This window comes from Silurus aristotelis (genome assembly GCF_946808225.1).
Source record: "Silurus aristotelis genome assembly, chromosome: 22".
NCBI lineage: Eukaryota > Metazoa > Chordata > Actinopteri > Siluriformes > Siluridae > Silurus > Silurus aristotelis.
Window position 1 is genome coordinate 1,184,881 of NC_139595.1, and position 19,067 is coordinate 1,203,947.

General features: G+C 41.4%; 1 protein-coding gene and 1 long non-coding RNA gene across 6 annotated transcripts in view; one reads left to right on the plus strand and one right to left on the minus strand.

Annotated features, from left to right (window-relative positions):
* Window positions 1-19,067, plus strand: part of ptprfb (protein tyrosine phosphatase receptor type Fb) — a 116,234-nt gene that overhangs the window by 87,967 nt on the left and 9,200 nt on the right. For 4 of the 5 annotated variants that reach the window (XM_083524968.1, XM_083524970.1, XM_083524967.1 and 1 more), the window contains 11 exons: window positions 1,154-1,732; window positions 2,083-2,180; window positions 3,178-3,434; window positions 4,427-4,508; window positions 4,897-5,130; window positions 7,476-7,636; window positions 9,797-9,909; window positions 13,606-13,703; window positions 18,141-18,264; window positions 18,455-18,630; window positions 18,944-19,063. In XM_083524968.1, the coding sequence (XP_083381094.1) occupies window positions 1,154-1,732; window positions 2,083-2,180; window positions 3,178-3,434; window positions 4,427-4,508; window positions 4,897-5,130; window positions 7,476-7,636; window positions 9,797-9,909; window positions 13,606-13,703; window positions 18,141-18,264; window positions 18,455-18,630; window positions 18,944-19,063 (2,042 nt within the window). Of the gene's footprint in view, window positions 1-1,153; window positions 1,733-2,082; window positions 2,181-3,177; window positions 3,435-4,426; window positions 4,509-4,896; window positions 5,131-7,475; window positions 7,637-9,796; window positions 9,910-11,548; window positions 11,582-13,605; window positions 13,704-18,140; window positions 18,265-18,454; window positions 18,631-18,943; window positions 19,064-19,067 lie in introns of all 5 variants that reach the window. The other variant, XM_083524966.1, reaches the window with a different exon arrangement.
* LOC310717361 overlaps window positions 1-19,067 on the minus strand; it is a 65,522-nt gene that overhangs the window by 1,718 nt on the left and 44,737 nt on the right. The gene's annotated exons all lie outside the window — the stretch shown is intronic.

Consider the following 19,067-nt stretch of genomic DNA (forward strand, 5'->3'; position numbering starts at 1 on the left):
AAAAAAAAGAAAATATCTCAAACAATTCCAAGTCGTCATCATGAGAAGAAGAAGAAGAAGTGAGGAGACATGGTGCTGAATGGAATTCAAATGGTCTTTGATTAGCAATTAAAATAAAGAGTGGTATTAGAGTGGTGTTAAATGACATTGTGTCTCTTTAGAACATCTCGGCTGGAAATGGACCCGGAATGAAGCTCGACAGTAAAAACCAGACAGGAACCAGGCATTTTCTCAAGCGCTAAATTTATATATTTAATAATGCTAATAATTAGCAAAGTAAGTGACTGTTAGCAAAGCGTTCAGGCAGTATATCGATCCAGTGATTCGTCTGATGATGCAGTTTGTGCACTCGGCCGGCGTCTCCACACAGGTGGAAGTCTGGAGCAAAGCGAATGTTTAGGTGTGAGGTGTTTAATTCAGATCCGTCTTAGCTTTCAACTCGTTAAATATCCTGTTCACGTAATTGGTCCTTGTAGTGACGCAGTTAAGTCTTAATGGTCGTCTCTTTAGCAGTTCTTCACTTCAGTTCTCCAGAGCAGCCAGAAAATCACAGTCAGACACTTTAGACACTAAGGTCGTAATTTTATGTTGACCGCGGGACAGAAAGCAGTAAAGTATTAAACAGGAATCGTGATGTAGCGTTTCCAAAACACTGGAAGGAAAGAGTGGGATGTCAGAAAGCCTTAAGGGGCTGTGAAAATGGCAGGTTAGCATCTGCCAAGGCGACAGCTAATGGAAAAGCTTTTGTGTTAGCAATAAAATGTATCCTCTGTGAAGGATGCTAAAACGGAATAAAAATGATCTCATAGTCTACAGGTGAAGACTGAAACCGTAATCTGGTTACTAAAGGATATGTGTTACTTTTAATCTACTTTTAAGTTTTGGACCACGATTTCCAAAGCATTCTTCTTTTCAGTCCTGTTGCATCTGTTCCACCATTTCTGAGGAGGTAGAAGCTCAGTGGTTAATCCTCTGCGGTACTGTTCAAAATGTCAGGTTGAGCAGGGCCCTTAACCCCCTGTGCACCAGGGGGACTGTATCATGGCTGACCCTGCTCTCTGACCCTGCTCTCTGACCCTAGTGTCCTAACAACACTGGGATATGCAAAGATGTGACGATTAAAAAGGTTTTTTTATTTTTTTTTCGGTTACAGTTCCTGGCAAGCCTACCATGCTTATTAGCATCACAGTGGGCAACACCGCCCTCCTCCAGTGGCAGCCTCCAAAGGACATGCCTGGCGAGCTGATTGGCTACCGTCTGCGCTACAAGCGTGCGGACGAAGAAACGTTCACGGTCCATAACTTTGGGAGTTCGGACGACCACTACACGGTGACAGGTCTCTTCAAGGGTGCCAACTACAGCTTCCACTTGAGCGCCAAGAACCGTGCAGGAATCGGAGAAGAGTTTGTAAAGAACATCAGCACGCTGGAGGAAGTTCCGAGTGGATTCCCGGTGAACCTGAGCGTAGTGGGACTGACCACCACGACCACCCGGTTAACGTGGGCACCTCCGGCCGCAGCCGAGCGAAACGGACGGATCACTCACTACATCGTCGTTTACAGAGACATCAACAGCCAGCCGAACAGCACCAATCGTACCTCTGACACTCACATGACGCTGCAAGACCTCCGACCAGACACCACCTACGACATCCGAATCCAGGCTTTCACCAGCAAGGGGGGTGGACCCATGAGCCCTAGCATCCAGAGCAGGACCATGGCAACATCTTCAGGTTAGTGCTAGTGAGCAGAAACTCTACACAGTACAAGTTAAAGTCTATCAACCCAAACACTTGCTCCACACTTTATTTTCCACCATCTTGCCAAACACAAAACGCCATAAATCTCTCGAGCTTCACATATTTAAACGGAACCATTAGTGCTTTAGTTCGGTCCAGAAAGATTTTTCTCGCACAATGTTTCTTGTTAAACATTATTACGATCAATCAATCTATTATAATATTTCAAAGATTTTTTCAAGGCTTTTCCAGAACAAACACAATAAAAAAAAGGTATCTATTGAATATAAAAGCTAGTTTAGCTAGTGTCATATAATTAGCTTATTTGTCTCTTCTTTGGTTAGCTTTCGCAACAAGTTTTGGCGTCAAAGCGGTAATGAAGACGTCCGTACTTCTGACCTGGGAGCTTCCAGAGAACTTCAAGTCTCAAGGGCTTTTTAAGGTGCGTGAAATGTCTGTAAATTGTTGATATTTTATAACCTTTTTTATTTTATTTTAAGGAATTTTTCTAAAGTCTTTTTGAAAGTTTTTTTTATTTTGTTTTATTCGATCTTGTTATCCCAAAGTTACACCCAATCTTTACAACAACTTTGGAAGGTGGAGCTTAGGGGGCGCCTCGGTCAATTAAATTAAATTAAGTGGAAAATTATGCGAAAGAGTACTTTGCGAATTGAGTCTAATGCATCCGTTTACTGCCTGACATCAAAAAAAGAATATATATCTATAATATAATACTAAAAGCCTGTATAGGAAACTCCATCTCTGATTCTCTAATCAAGGTAATTAGGTGGCAAATGCTGAACGTCTGAGGCTTTTAAGCGCTCTTTCTGCAAATTGACTTGGGTTTGAAGGAATCCACAAGCCACAGCATTACTCCACTGAGAAACATCTGGGAAATGTACGTCTTCATCACTGCACTGTCCATTACGCTAATCCCATTAGCACAGAAAAATCCTCCTCCGTCTTGTCTAGCGATTGTCTGTTATTTTTTTTATATCTTTATTACCGGTCTGGAGGCTCACGTCGCAGGTGAGTACCACCCATAACGTGTCTGATTCCTCAAAGTGTGTTGGTTAGTTTCCAATAACAGCAATTTCGGCAGTAGTGCAAATCAACTGCAAAACACAGGTTTTTTCAACCTTTCTGTTGAATGAATATATCATTTTTTATAGCAACAACACATTTACAGGGACCTCAATTTTCATTGAGGAGATGTTTCTCCAGAGTCACAGCTCTGTAACAGAAAGAAGTAAAGTTTCTTTAGGACAGAGATGTTTATTCTTATTTCTGGGTATTTTGAAATTGAGAAATCATTATTTAAATCCAGCACAACCTGGTTATTTATTTTCATTTATTTATTGACACTTTAGTTTGTACGTTTTTGGTTGAATAAAGATCAGTGTACTCTAACAGCGCTTCTCCGTCACCTCTCGCTGTAGATTCTGTACAATCAGCAGAGTGTGGAGGTTCAGGGCAACATGAAGAGGAAGCTGATCACAGGTCTGAAGCCCGACACTAATTACTCGTTCGTGTTAATGAGTCGAGGAAACAGCGCTGGAGGACTTCAGCAGCAGGTCTCCATCAAAACCGCTCCGGATCTTCTCAAAACAAAACCCGTCCTCTTCAGAAACGACGAGAACAACGGTGGAAAAATCACCATCAACCTTCCCAAAGTGGCGACTACAGCACTGATCAGGTCAGGAACCACACACTGACAACGGGTTCCTGAGGAGAAAGATCTCACTACATGCTAACTAAAGCTACCTTCAGAGGTTATTGCTAGCTATAGTTACCTCAGGATGCTATTGTTAGCTATAGTTACCTCAGGATGTTATTGCTAGCTATAGTTACCTCAGGATGCTACTAGCTATAGTTAGCTCATAAAGTTTTTGCAAGTTAAAGTTACCTTGTGAAGTTATTACTAGTTATATTTACCACAGGAGAATTTTGCTAACTTTAGTTAACTCAGGACATTATTGCTAGTTATAGTTACCTCATGGAGTTATTGATAACTATAGTTACCTCAGGATGTTGTTGCTAGCTATAATTACCCTTAGGAGGTCACCGGTGAGTCTCTAAATGTCAAGTTTTTTTATATTTATTTTACCTCAGGACAGTGTTGCTAACAATAGATACGTCAGTAAGTTACTGCTAATTATAATTACCTCAGGATGTTATTACTAGCTATAGTTACTTCATAACATTATTATTACTCGTTACTTCAGGACATTATTTCTAGCTATAGTTACTTCAGGTTCACACACACACACACACACACACTCACACGTGCCGACTCAGCACTGTATATTCTCTCCGGAGGTTCCCTTCATTCACTCTTTTCATTTTTATCTTTTATTCCTCCACTGTCTCCCAAATCATTTTGTTTTTTCTCGCTACCTTTTTGGTCAGATTTTTTTTCCTTTTTAACTTTCCATCTTCCTTTTATTATCTTTCTTTTTATTTGTTTAAGTGATTTATTATATTTGTTGCCTTTTTTTTATTTCACTCTTTCACGTTCCTCTCTTTTTTTTTATTTCTTTTATTTTTTTATTTTTTATTCCTAGTATCTTTACTTCCTCCTTTCTCTTTTTTTGGGTTCAGTGGTAACTGTGCATAATGTACAGGTGGCTGATTTTGTGTGTGTGTGTGTGTGTGTGTGTGTGTGTGTGTGTGTGTGTGTGTGTGCAGTTGGTATTACATCGTGGTCGTGCCGGGGTCACTGGCGTCGTCACGCAGGTGGGAAAATCCAGATGAAATGGACCTTGATGAGGTGAGAAATAATAAAAATAATATAAAACAGGAACAAAATAAAAGACGAGTGGAAGGAAAAAAGGTATAGAAAATGAGCAGGAGAATGGAAGGAAAGAAGGAAAGGAAAATGGAAGTGATGGAAGGGAGGGGTGGGGGTGATGCAGAAAGAAGTGAATGGAAGGAAATGAATTGATGAAAGAAGGAGAGGAAGTAATAGATAAAAGAAAAAAGGAGAGAAACACTAAAAGATAAAGGAGAAAAATAGCGAGAAAAAAGGGAAGTGTGGACAGAAGAGAAAAGAAGAAAGGTAACACATTCAGTTACTGAAGGAAGGGAGAAATAACCCTAAATCACTGTGCTGGTAAGCAGGTACTTACGGGATGTACGTCTCGTGTTCTTCTCTTTAGCTCCTGGAGGTAAGATTTTCTCCACCGAGGCACCGGAGGCGGCGGCGTTACTCAGAGAGTCTGAGGCCGTACATCGCCGCCAAGCTGGACAACCTTCCTGAAACGTTCACACTGGGAGACGAGCAAAACTACAACGGTTTCTACAACCAGCCGGTGCCTAGCAACCTGCCGTGCCAGTGCTTCATCATGGCTGAGATGAAGGAGCAGCACCATCTCAACCCCAGTGAGAAACAGGTACATCTCCATTTATTCATCCTTACATTTACATCTCCTCACCTTCCCATCTCCTCACCGCCACATCCCTTACCTTCATATCTCCACATCTCCTCACCTTCCCATCTCCTCACCGCCACATCTCCTCATCTTCCAATCTCCTCACCTCCACATCTCACCCTAATATCTTCACACCTTCTCACATATCCCCTTACTTCATACCTCCACATCTCTTCATCCTCACACTTTTTCCTGATTCTCACACCTCCACATCTTCTTACATTTACATCTCCTCACCTCCACTCCTCCACATCTTCACTCCTTCACTCCTCTACCTTCTTACCTCCACTTCTCCACATCTTCACTCCTTCACCCCTCCTCTCCTCCACACTTCCACAGTAGAAGGTCTACAGGGAACCAGGTTCTGTAATAAACTCTGCTCATGAGAGATCTGTTGATGAAAGGTCACGACTAATTGAGTTGCGCCGGAGACGTGTTTGTCAATTACAGCGTTAAGAGTTAGCATGTGTTAATATTAGGGACGACTTTAACACACACACACACACACACACACACACACACACACACACACACACACACACACACACACACGTTACAGCGTGTCTTGTCCTTGCTGTGGATCAGCTCAACGCTGTAGGCTAACACCAATGCTAACACTTTTATCTGTCAGAAACAGACAGCTGCTGCGGCTCGTCTGTAACCTCAACAACACACACACACTCACACTCACACACACACACACACAAACACACACAGTCTCCTCCCTCTGTGTTTCTTCAATCCTCCACAGTGTAAACCACTGTGTTATACAAAACACACACCTGGCTTTGTTTGGTGTGTCTATGTTACTTCTCTCTTTCTCTCACTCTCTCTCTCTCTCTCTCTCTCTCTCTCTCTCTCTCTCTCTCTCTCTCTCTCTCTCTCTCTCACGCTCTCTCTCTCTCTCTTTTCTCTCTCATCTGTCGTTCCTGATAAATTATGAGCCATTTTTAAACGCTGAGTCGATTGTTTTTGCCCCTGGAGCTGCTCTGTCTATTTCATTTTTTTATATGAGGTATGCACATGATGCACTCACACACACACACACACACACACACACACACACACACACACACACACACACACACACACACACACACACACACACACATACACATACAATGACTTGTGTGTGTCATCAGAGAAGTTGCCTTTAGTTAAAATAAGTCAAGTGTGAATATATATGTGTGTGTGTGTGTGTGTGTGTGTGTGTGTGTGTGTGTGTGTGTGTGTGTGTGAGAGAGAGAGATTGTGTGAGTACATGCGCAGGTGTGTGTGTGTGTGTTTGTGGGAGAGTGCGTTTATATTTGTGTTCTTTCTTTCTTTCTTTCTTTCTTTCTTTCTTTCTTTCTTTCTTTCTTCTTTCTCCTTTTCATACATTTTTTTATTTATCTATGAGAAAAGCTCAGAAACACATCTGATTTTTGGCATCTGTTTCTTTTTATTTTATTTTATTATTTTTCTTTTTATTTCTTTCTTCATTCACACAGACACACACACACACACACACACACACACACACACACACACACACACACACACACACACATACAGACTCAGGGTTGATGGTAGCATGGGGTCACCCTCAGGGCGGAGAGGAAACTTGTTAACAATGTTCTTTGAGCCTCTGTGTGTGTGTGTGTGTGTGTGTGTGTGTGTGTGTGTGTGTGTGTGTGTGTGTGTGTGTGTGTGTGCGCGCCTGAGTATGTGTGTGTGTCTGTGTGTGCGTGTGTGTGGGCGCGTGTGTGTATGTGTGTATGTGTGTGTGTGTGTGTGTGTGTTAGAGACATACTTGAAAGAACCCCCACACTGTAATCCCTGCACTGGGTTTTCTGCAGTCTGTCCTGCTCAGATGATTGACATGTTCTCAGTGTGTTCACACTCCTGCAGTCTTCAGTTCGCTGGTTATTACCCGAGGTCACGGTGTACTTTTTATCCGTTTATTGTTGCACCAAAAGTCCATAAAACAACCCTGTGTTTCATAGAAATTATCAAAATTAATCAACACTTTAGGCCTGAAAACATAAAGCCAGAGATTTACCTCTAACACTGCAGACTCCTTACAGCTTGAGTCGTTGCCATAGAGACGGTAAGCACACATTAATAGAAATGAATATAAAGCTTTGAAATTGAGCTGCACTTTATAGTTATAGTTATAGGAAACTAATCAACACTCGCTGTGTATTTATTCTGTTTTCATGCACTGCTAATCCAGTATTTTCTTTCGTGTGTGTGTGTGTGTGTGTGTGTGTGTGTGTGTGTGTGTGTGTGTGTGTGTGTGTGTGTGTGTGTGTGTGTGTGTGTAGCGTGTTCTCTCGTCCAGCCCGTACTCAGACCCAGTGATTTTGGAGCGTGGCAGCACTGTGGCTCAGAGTGTGGACTCTCCTGAGATGTTGTGGGTGATGGGGCCGGTCCTGGCCGTGTTGATCATCGTCAGCATCGTCATCACCATCATCCTCTTCAAAAGGTGAGATGTTCTCCATGGGTTCTTCTACTCTTTCAATCGTTTGTTTCAGTCTCAGGGGAACTTCCTAAAAGAAAGTTTAATCATTATTATATACATTTTTTCCTTTTTTTATCATTTCCTTTTTTTTTTTTTTTTCTTTTTTTTTTTTTTTACATTGTTAAATATTCCTACTTTATTCTTAGATTTTACTTTTTTTTTTTTGTTATTTTGCTTTATTGCATATTTCTTTCATTTCTTTCTTTTTTTTCATCCTTTTTTACTTTTATATTTTTCTGTTTTGTTATTGCACTTTTTTCTTCCTTATTTTCTGTCTTTTATTTTTTGCCTTACTGGGCATTTCTTATTATTTCCCTTTTTTCTTTCTTTTTAAATTTAAAGTTTTAAAAGTTTTTCCTTTCTTTTTTCCTTCTTCTTTTTTTCTGTCCTGATTTTTGAAAGAAAAAGAAAGAAAGAAAGATTTTTTTTGCTTTTTTCTAGTCAATTTCTTTCTCTTTTTTCTGGTTTTTCTTGGTTCTTTTTTTGTGTTTCGTTTGTAATATAATTTTTTTTTTACTTTACGTTTATTTAATGTTACTTAATTTATTTTTATTTAATTATTTGTACTTTTATTTTACTTTTATTTAATTTAATTTTATGTATTTATAATTTTTTGATGATCACTAACCCCTGCGTATCTCTCGCTCTTTCTGCTCCGTGTGAACAGCAAACAGGAGAGGTAGGTGTTTTCACATCAGGGTTTCTTTTCCTCCATCTCACCTTTCTCTACTCACTCATCCATCCGTCTTGCTATTGGACACCGAGGCAGCGGGGGTGGGGGATCAGATTCTCAGATTTTATATAAAATAAAATCTAAAATAAATAAATCAATAGTTTTGTTATAATTCTGTATTTCACCTCAAAACCCCGGTGTCTAGGAGAAGATCCAGTTCTCAGGCTCTCACACGCATGCATGCTGGAGTTCAGACCGCTAATCAGAACGATGCTAACGGCCCTTTGCTATGCTAGCAAAAATACGTTTATGTTTGCGCTAACGTTAGCTAAATGCAGTTCGATATATTCGCGATAATATTTAATTGTATAGGTTGATATGAAGATCTGCTTTTCATGGATTGGACTGAATGTGAACGCTGACGGTACCCCAGGCCTCCTCAGCTTCTCACCTACATGATTTTAGTAACACACTTGTTGCTGTATGAACCGCCACAAATCTACTGGAACATCTTCCCAGAAGAGGAAACTAAATGTGGGATGGGATGGTAAAATAAATGTACAGAGATCCAGCAGCGTTGGTTCCGTTTTGTTTGGTCATGTGACTGAACCGTTAATAATTCAAATTTAAATTCAATTATTTCTAAGATTTTTTTTTTAATTGTTCATCGTTGATCATCATCTCTTCTCCTCCAGGTGAGCGAGTGTTAGCGTGGTAACGTAGCCTTTGTGTAGCTTCACCCGGGTGCTGAATGGCCCCATTGTAAAGTAAATGCCAGACTGGCAGGAGGTGGAGAACAGAAACGTTCCCATCGTCAGCGCTGACATTTCTTCAGCCGGTCCGCCCTGCTGCTCGTTTTCTTCTCTTTTACTCTTTTCATTTTTACTTTTTTTTACTTTCATTTTAACTTTTACTTCTTTCTTTCTTTCTTTCTTTCTTTCTTTCTTTCGTCTAATTTTTCATATTCTGTTATTCTGCTTTTGTGTGTGTGTGTGTGTCTGTGTGTGTGTGTGTGTGTGTGTGTGTGTGTGTGTCTGTGTGTCTGTGTGTCTGTGTGTCTGTGTGTCTGTGTGTCTGTGTGTGTGTGTGTGTGTGTGTGTGTGTGTGTGTGTGTGTGTGTGTGTGTGTGTGTGTATACGTCCATGCTGTAGTTACTGAGCTGACGTGCTAATTACCCACGTGCCCTGTTTTTCCTCACAAAAACACTACATCATGTTTAGCGTTTAGCGTCTGCTAGCAGCAGATGTCGTATCTCCATCAGCATCCTTCAGGGAATCACACCACATTTTCTTTTCCATGTTTTTTCATCACATGCGTTTTTTTTTTCCCTTCCGATCTGAAACCTGTTCAATCTCATCTGTCACGTATGTGCTTTTGTCATTGGTGTTTTTTTTGTTTTCATTTTAATTGGTACTTAAACACTAACCACATCACCACTTCCTGTCTGACAGGAAACGAGCATCTCCTTTACCCAAAGACGAACACTTAAGCGGGGTGAAGGATTCCCTCCTGGCCAACTCGTCCGATCCTGTGGAGATGAGAAGAATCAACTACCAGACACCAGGTACTTTTTATACGTACCTACATTTCTTTTTTTGTGTAACATTTCTTGAATTTTAACGTTTTTTAAATATAGAATAAATTAATATATTAGTAATAGTAAGTACATTTTTTTTTTAAATATTTATTTCTCATCAAATGAATGAAATTTTTAAGAGTTTTGATTCCTTCAGTTTCTAAAACATAATTTAATTTATTTATGTCACCTCTTTTGTAGCTGAAGCTCAGAAATGTTTCAGCCGTTCTGTCTCGTGATTGGTCGATCAGCCGAGAGATGTTTTAGTTGTGTGAGGTTTAATAGATTTTTTAAAGGAATGTTGATATCTAAAGGTAAAGAGGTACAGACTCAGCGAGACAATCGCAGAACTCAGAAGTGTCACTCAGCAAAAACAAAACACAATAAAACGTGCCTTTTAAAGCACAATTCATAAACAATTTTTATCCTCTTTTCTTTTTTACTTTTTTTTCTTCAATGTGTAATTGGATATGTTTATATTAAGACATGATTCATCATCAAACACCTCCATTCTTCTTTCTCTCTCTCTCTCTCTCTCTCTCTCTCTCTCTCTCTCTCTCTCTGTCTATAATCCTACCGGGACTGATCATGCTTCTTTACAAAATCTTCTCTCCTTCTTTCCTCCCTTTCCCCTACTCCTCTCCTCCCTCCTCTCTTTTCTACTCCTCTGCTCTTCTCTCCTCTTCTCTGTTTTCTTCTCCTCTCTTCTCTCTTCTCCTCTCTTCTTTTTTTAATCTCCTCTCTTCTCCTCCCCTCACATCTCCTCTTCTCTCTGAACATCTGTCACGTTCGGCTCGTCTTTAATTAGCCAGATGTGAGTATATTTGTTTTCCTCCCACGGTAAAAGCCATTTAAGTCTTTAATGAGTGTTAAAGTGGGCGGAGCTTCAACTCGTTTGTCAGCCGAACATTAAAACGCCTCCTTTGGCTTTAAGTCACATTTTTTTTACTTATTTATTGTTTTATTTCAACTATAAGGATTTCTGTCAATTCATTAGTGCTCCTGCTTTATGATCGACAAATTTATCGTGAAAGAGGACATGAATAGAGAGAGAGAGAGAGAGAGAGAGAATGTCATTGGCTGCTTTTTTTTTTTATCATTTGTGGCCAAAAGTTTGTGGACACCTGAGCCATTTAGTCTTCATTCGCTGTTATAATGAGCTCCACTCTGCTGGGAAGATGTTCCAGTAGATGTTGTGAAGATTCATTTAGACACAAGTGTGTTAGTAAAGTACTGATGTAGGTGAGAAGGTGAGGAGGCCTGGGGTGCAGTCAGCCACAGTAACAGTAATATTATTATTATTATTATTATTGCATCCTCTCATCAAGTCTCTTCCATCCGATGTTTTTTTTTTGTGTGTGTGTGTGTGTGTGTGTGTGTGTGTGTGTGTGTGTGTGTGTGTGTGTGTGTGTGTGTGTGTGTGTGTGTGCGTGCGTGCGTGCGCGTGTGCTATAACCCATTTTCCATCACACTTATCCATCTCAGCCCTGACGTTCCTCGAGAACGCACCTCTCGGCCGCTGATCCCGGCGTCTCTGAGCCTTAAAACTGATCGCTCTTTATTTCTTCTTCTTTTGTTTCTTTTTTTCCTCTCCTTCCTTCCCTTCATTTTTTTACTCTCTCTGCAGGTCCCAGCACTTCCTGCTGCCCCGACACTCCAAGTTAGTTCCTGCTCTGTGTCTCTGTTTTCGCTTTTTCATCTGCTGATCTCTGTCTCTGTATCTCTCGGCGTTCTGTCTCTCAGCACCGCTTCAATCACTGCTGCCATTTACCCCGACACACACCACACACACCACACACACCACACACACCACACACACCACACACACCACGCGCCTCCAGCAACCTGTGCACCGACATGAATGTATAGAGATTATTGTGTGGTTGCAGCAAATTAGGCAACGTCTATGTGAGGTACAAATGTGGCCAAAAGTATTGGGACACCCGACCTTTTCCTCCTATATATGTTTCTTCTCCAAACAGTCGGAGAGAGACACAATTGTGTAGGACGTCTTTGGCTGAAGGGCAATGCCCTCGTGCACAAAGCCAGCTCCATAAAGATCTGCTTTACATGGGTTGGAAGTGTGTGGAAGATCTCCTGCTATAGAGCTCCAACCTCCAACATCCTTGTGGCTGAATGTATCTCGACAAATTTTCATAACATCTAGTGGAACATCTTCCCAGAAGAGTGGAGTTTATTATAGCAGTAAAAATCGGCGAAATGTTGAATCGGATGTTAAAAAATGTAGCGTACTCCCCAGCGTGGTCGTTTCTCGGTCCTCGGTTACGCTCCAGGCGATCTTCAATTCACACATGTATTTACATGCTTGTTTATACCCTTGTGTTTTTTACCCCCACGCTTTAATTCCCTCTTTATTATATTCAGGTTGCCTTGTTTGTTTTCTTCCTAATCGTCCTCCTTTCCTCACTGCAAAAAAAAAAAAAAAACACGGCGTGAGCGGAGAACGTTCCCTAATCCAATTAAGCGTTCCTCAGAATCGTGGAGAAGATTAGCCATAAATCATCTTCTAAACGCTGACAAGAAATCTGGAGCGAATTGGAGAGAATGGAAAGATCCGAGCTGGCGCAATTAACGATCGATTCATTAGGAGGTGAGAAAGAACAGTCAGGATTAGAGAGCGAGAGAAGCAGAAAAAACCTGAAACGTACGCAGTGTTCCGGTTTCACCTCAAATGATGTCATCGGTCCGCCAAAACGTGTTTTATGGAAGCTAATACAGTAAAACACCTGAACCTAACGCTCCTACAAGCGGTTCACCAATAATGTTATCCAGAGTGGTAAATAAGAGCGTAATGTTTTGCACAATGAGAAACAACGTTTTTAAATTTCAGGAGGCTTTTTAACAAACGCTTGTCCTTTAACGAGACGTTAATCTTCATAAATATGACGCAGTTACAGTTATTGTACGTTTCCTAAATCCGAAATTTTAATAATATTGTAACAAAACAAAGTGATTGAGATCGTTGATGTGAAAGCTTCTGCTCCTTCACCGCATGTTGTTAGCATCATGACATGCTAACGTCTTCTCCGCCTCTCTCTCTCTCTCTCTCTCTCTCTCTCCCTCTCTCTCTCTCTCTGTCTTTCTTTCCATCCAAATGTTCGACATTTCGTTGCTAAACTGTGCAAGAATTTAAATTTTAACAAAAACGATGTGATGTCATCATAAAGAGATGAGAATGACCTCAGTGTGTTTTGTTTAAAAAAATTTTCGTTTGTTCTCTTCGTACATTAATGTGTTTCCTTAGAGCGGCGCCGTCTAGACTTGTTTGTCTGATTTACATTGTAGCCAAAAGCATTTCAGATAAGCCACACCCTCTTTTAAAGCTAGACATATTTGACTTTAGCTAAATTAACTAGCTACATTTGCCATCAATTATCAACAGGAGCTTGTTAATTGGGGTGGGTGTGGCTTAATATTCAAATAAACAGATGACAAGTGGATGGAAACTCGTTTCCGTTCTTTTTTTTTTTCTCTTATTTTTTCCTCGACACTTCCCTGACATCGCATCTCAGAGCTGGGCATCTTCACTCCTCCACACGTCCACGTCCACACCTGCTCGGCATCCTCCCTCGCACTCATCGCCCTGCCTGCACGGCGATGTGATGAGTGTTAGCCGTCCTTCCTGCTCAACGCTTTTCTCAATTTTTTTCTTTTCTTCCCCAGGAATGATGGAGCATCCTCCTATCTCTGTGTGTGAGCTGGCTGACCACATCGAGCGTCTCAAGGCCAACGACAACCTGCGATTCTCTCAGGAGTATGAGGTAATAACCACATGGACTCACAAACCCCTCCCCTATTTGTAACTCCTCCCCTTTCACCGGGTTTTTTTATAACCCCTCCCCATTTATCCTATTTATAGCTCCTCCCTGTTTTTTTTTCCTATTTATACCCCCCTTTCCCCTAATTATAACTCCCCCCTTTTTCACCTTATTATAACTCCTCCCCTTCCCCCTATTTATGACTCCTCCCCCTTTTCCCTATTTATAATATATATTTTTCGTCTTACCACCAAACGCAGAGTTTCAGCAGCTCAGCACTGTGAAATGGATTCAGGTGTTTTGTCTGGTTTGTAGCCTGACTGCCCGTCTACCTCTCTTTCTTTCTTTGTTTCTCTCGCTCTCTTTTTTTCACCACGTTATATTCCGTCTGCTCTGCGAACACTCGCCCTGACAGTTTTGACAGGAATTTGTGTTTGCGCTCGAGCAGATGCACACTTTCAGCGGCGTGATCCAGCGGGTTTACCTTGTCGCCGTCCTGATTAGCAGAGTGAGAGCTTTTTCTCTTCACAGCCGTCAGGAAAAAATAAGGAGCGAGAGATTTCACTTTTTTGCTTTCGGGATGTTTTGGGGGGATGTGCTGGGGCAATGGGGCGGTTTGAACATCATTAGCACATAAAGAAGTCACAATAAAACTAGTCTCTTAAATCTAATTAATACCTTATTAAATCATTTGTTACACCGTTTGAGCGGAAGGTTTGTTTTCCTCCGAGCGATCTCGTTTAGATTTGTTTGATTGATTTTGCACAGCTAACAGAGTTTGAGATTAGCCACGCCCCCTTCAAAGCTGGGCATGTTTGATAGTATCCTGGTGAAATATCTAAATTTGTAGACCAGCCTGATGTAATACGAGTTTCTAGGAAATGTAAATAATAAACACATGCGCTTTGCATGACTGGGGCGTGGCTTAATATTCGAACGAGTTACAGAGTAGCGACTTTTTTTCTAGTGTCACACTAGCCCCGCCCATTCATAATAACTTTTTTCAGGAAAGGGGTGTGGCTTATTGTACTTATGCCTAAAACATTAAGCAGAAAGACAGAAATGAAATGTTCCTGCTTCAATTTTCTGGGACATTTAAGGTTTTTACTTTTTCTGTTTATTTTTATAAAAAAATCGAGTAATATATAAACACACAAACCAACAGCTCCAGTCAGCAGGTTTCACTGGCAGGAAATGATGTTATTGACGCCCCCCCCAAGAAACAGATGGCCAGCCTCACGGTTCTTCACTCGCTCCAGCCTCGTCCCGTTGTCTCCCATTGGTTCTTGTGCTCGGAGCTCATCTCCTCTGGCATCGCCTTTACAGGAAGTTCGAATATTCGACTGAAAAACACGCTCACGGCAAAACGGAGGCCAAGATGAGTCCAACTACTGAGTCACAAACACACCGGAGGAGGTCACCTCGTTTTTCAGTCATGTGACCCAGAGGGCATTTCGGGTAAAGATTAAGTGTAGCACATGTTTAATAACGAGGAGGGGAGGGGGTGTGGCCTCTGATAGATAGATAGATAGATAGATAGATAGATAGATAGATAGATAGATAGATAGATAGATAGATAGATAGATAGATAGATAGATAGATAGATGCAAATATAAGAGAGAGATGATAGTTAGAGAGATGAGAGTGATTGATGATAACGAGGGAAAGACTGATAGATAAATAGAAAAGTGAGAGAGGCATATGCGGATAAAAAAGACTATTCCACCTGGTGTGTGTGTGTGTGTGTGTGTGTGTGTGTGCACTTGTGAACACCTGAGATGTCAGGAGACTGCAGCGAAAACGAGAGACAGAGTGAGAGTTTCAGGTGATTTGTCGTCTCAGCTCTGACGCTCACATGTCATTACTGGCGTCTCTCAAACTCGTCATGACGAGCACTGACAGCTTACACTGTGTGTGTGTGAGACATGTTTAACCGCAGGATCCTCCTGTAGTCATCGCATCAACCCCTCATCCTCACGTGTTCGGACGCACGTGTCAGATCACGGCTCATAGCAGATCACTCGTACGTTTGTTCAGAAAGAACCGAGTCATGTCACCGAGTACGGTGCAGTAATGACTCGGCGGGTCGATGCGGAATGAGCGCCCGCTCCACGGCGTTATCGACGCTCCGGCTTGGCTCGGCTCGGCTCGTGTGTGTCTCAGCAGATCGATGGCCTCGAAGCGACTCTCATTTCAGACAAAGAATTCTGAGGAACGCAGATTGGTTGCGAATCTGTTTTACCAGCAATTAACCTTTTCTAGGAATTCCCACAAACTCTGTACTTGTAATTTAGATTTCCAGTGCTTCTGCGTGCGTCTTCGTGCGTCTGCTCTTTGTCCTATTGATGCGCAGTTGTCATTCTGATAATCGATTGAATGTAACAAGATCCTAAAGGGCTCATTAGTCTCCCGCTGGTCTCTTCACTTCACCTCGGCGTCTGAAGCGACTCTGAGTCACTCCGCCTCCTGCTCTATTATTGCAGCGGGGAGTCGAGGGCAAGATCGCCGCTTACACACACACACACACACACACACACACACACACACACACACACACACACACTCATGTGCGATCTCGTTTTACTTGATGTACAAATGACAAGAAAAAAAAAACGTTTCTGCAGAGACGAGAAAATTATCACAAAAAGTATATACAATTTTATAAAATTGTCTTTCTTTCCCTCCTTTGCTATTCTCTCTCTTCTTCATCTCTCCTTTCATTTTTCCATATATCTTCCTTTCTTTCAGTCTCCCTGCTCTTTTTTTCTCTCTGTCCCTCCTTCTTTCTCTCTCACTCTCCTCTTGCTCTTTTTCTTCCTGTCGTTCTCCTTCAAACTGTCTTTGTCTTTTCAGCTCTTTATCTCTCTCTCTCTCCCCTCCTCACTCCATTTTTTGCTGTCTATCCCGTTTTCTCATTCTCTTTCTCTCTCCTTTCATTTCTCTATATCTTTTCTTACCTTTCAGTCTCTCCATCATTCTTTCTCTCTGTCTCTCCTACCTATTTTCTCACTCTCCCTTTTGCTTTTCTTCTCTCACACGCTCTCCTTTAATCTACCTTTGTCTTTTCAACTCTTTATCTCTCTCTATTTCTGTCTTCCTATCTCTAACCTCAACCACCTTTTTGGATTTCCTACTGTTTATCCCTTGCTCTTGTTCTCTCTCTCAGTCTCCCCTCTCTCTCTCTCTCTCTCTCTCTCTCTCTCTCTCTCTCTCTCTCTCTCTCTCTCTCTCTCTCCCCCTCTCTCTCTCTTTCTCTCTCTCTCTCTCTCTCTCTCTCTCTCTCTTGGTCATTGTTCTTCCTGTCCTCTCCTGTCAGTAGCTCTGAATAAAGTGCAGGAAGGTCTCTCGGTCTTTCCGTCTCTCTGTCAGGCCTCGGGGTCTGGACGACTCTGTCACGTCCACAATGCAGCTGCTTCACCTTCAGCACAGAGCAGGAACATTACGACTTGCACACCTGAGACACGGCTGTAACACACACACACACACACACACAGACGAGTGCATGGACAGGTTGATGAATGGACAGAAGGTTGGAGTGATGGATGGAGGGAGAGATGATCAGACAGCAGTTGTTTGTATGTGTGTAGATGGTTGCATGAAGGACATGGAGGATTAAAGGAACATTATTTTAGCACAAAAAAATAGGGTTATATCACACACAAGCACACACACACACACACACACACACACGCACGCACACACACGGATTATTGAACATATTCCAGGGAGTTACAGCATGGTAAATGTATATATATGTAACAGTGTAGCACCATATTACATGCTATAACGCACAGATATGTGTTACAGTGTTACAGCCTGTTATTGTGTTACATTGTGTTACGTTCTTTTGTGTCAGTGTGTTATAGCCTGTTACTGTGTTAGTGTTTTACATTACATTGTGTTACAGCCTGTTACTGTGCTATTGTGTTACATTGTGTTACGTTACTTCATGTTACAACGTTTAACAACCTGTTATTGTGTTACAGAGTGATTTTTTAGTTTTAGTGTGTTATAGTGTGTTACATTGTTACCTCATGTTACTTTGTTTGACAGTCTTATAGCCTATTACTGTGTAATTGTGTGTTATTGTGTAACAGCACTTTACAGTGTGCTGTTGTGTTACTGTGTGTTACGTTATTTTTTGTTACAGTGTGTTAGATTGTGAGATTTATTTCAGTTCTAAAGTGAACTCTTCTGTAAATCCCCCAGCGCTCGATCCCTCGTTCATTTGGGAGGTCGCTCATTTGAGGTGTCGAGTCGCTATAGAAACAAAACGTCTCTTGCTACATTGTGGGTTTACGGATCATGGTCCAGACATCGAGCTCGCCAGCGAAACGTCCTGTGAGCCGAATTCATAAACGAGAGTTCTGTTCAGTTCGTCCCTCACAATCTGTCGCTCTTTTTTCCCTTCTTTTTCTTTCTTCTCCTTATTTTCTATAGTCCATCGATCCCGGCCAGCAGTTCACCTGGGAGAACTCCAACATGGAGGTGAACAAACCGAAAAACCGCTACGCCAACGTCATCGCCTACGATCACTCCAGAGTGGTGCTGACCTCCATAGACGGTGAGATTCGCACCCTGAAACATGTTGCCAGTTTCAGCGCTTTTAAGTGTAGAATTAAGATGATAAATAGTTTATGCTATGAAACAGAATATTTTGGGGTTTTTTTGCACCTCAGAACCTACGAATTGAAATATTATTAAATAAAATTGTCGTTCAATTATTTTTTTTTTTCCTCTTCACATCCTTATAGGTGTTCCAGGAAGCGACTACATCAACGCCAACTACATCGACGGCTACCGTAAGCAGAATGCCTACATCGCCACGCAGGGCCCTCTGCCCGAGACTCTCAGTGATTTCTGGAGGATGGTATGGGAGCAGAGAACCAACACCATCATCATGATGACCAGACTGGAGGAGAAATCACGGGTCTGTTCTGCAAAAAAAAAAAAAAAAATAGTGCAACAATTAAATAGAGCAATTAAATCAATTGACCAATTGTTTGAATATATGAATATTAAAACATTTATTGATTTTATATTTTATCTAATTATTAACTTGTACACACAAATTAATAAATTAATATTACAGGCCACAGATACATACAGGAAAACGTTATTTGTGTCCTAAGGCTGGGTGATATATCGATAAAACATTGATATTGTGATGAACGATTATGTGATACGCTATTTCCCAATATCATTTTCCTCATATAATTATTAATGAAATGTAAATGCTGCAGGTGAAGTGCGATCAGTACTGGCCGATTCGCGGAACCGAAACGTACGGAATGATCCAGGTGACCGTGTTGGATACGGTGGACCTGGCTACGTACAGCGTGCGCACGTTCGCACTTTATAAGGTAA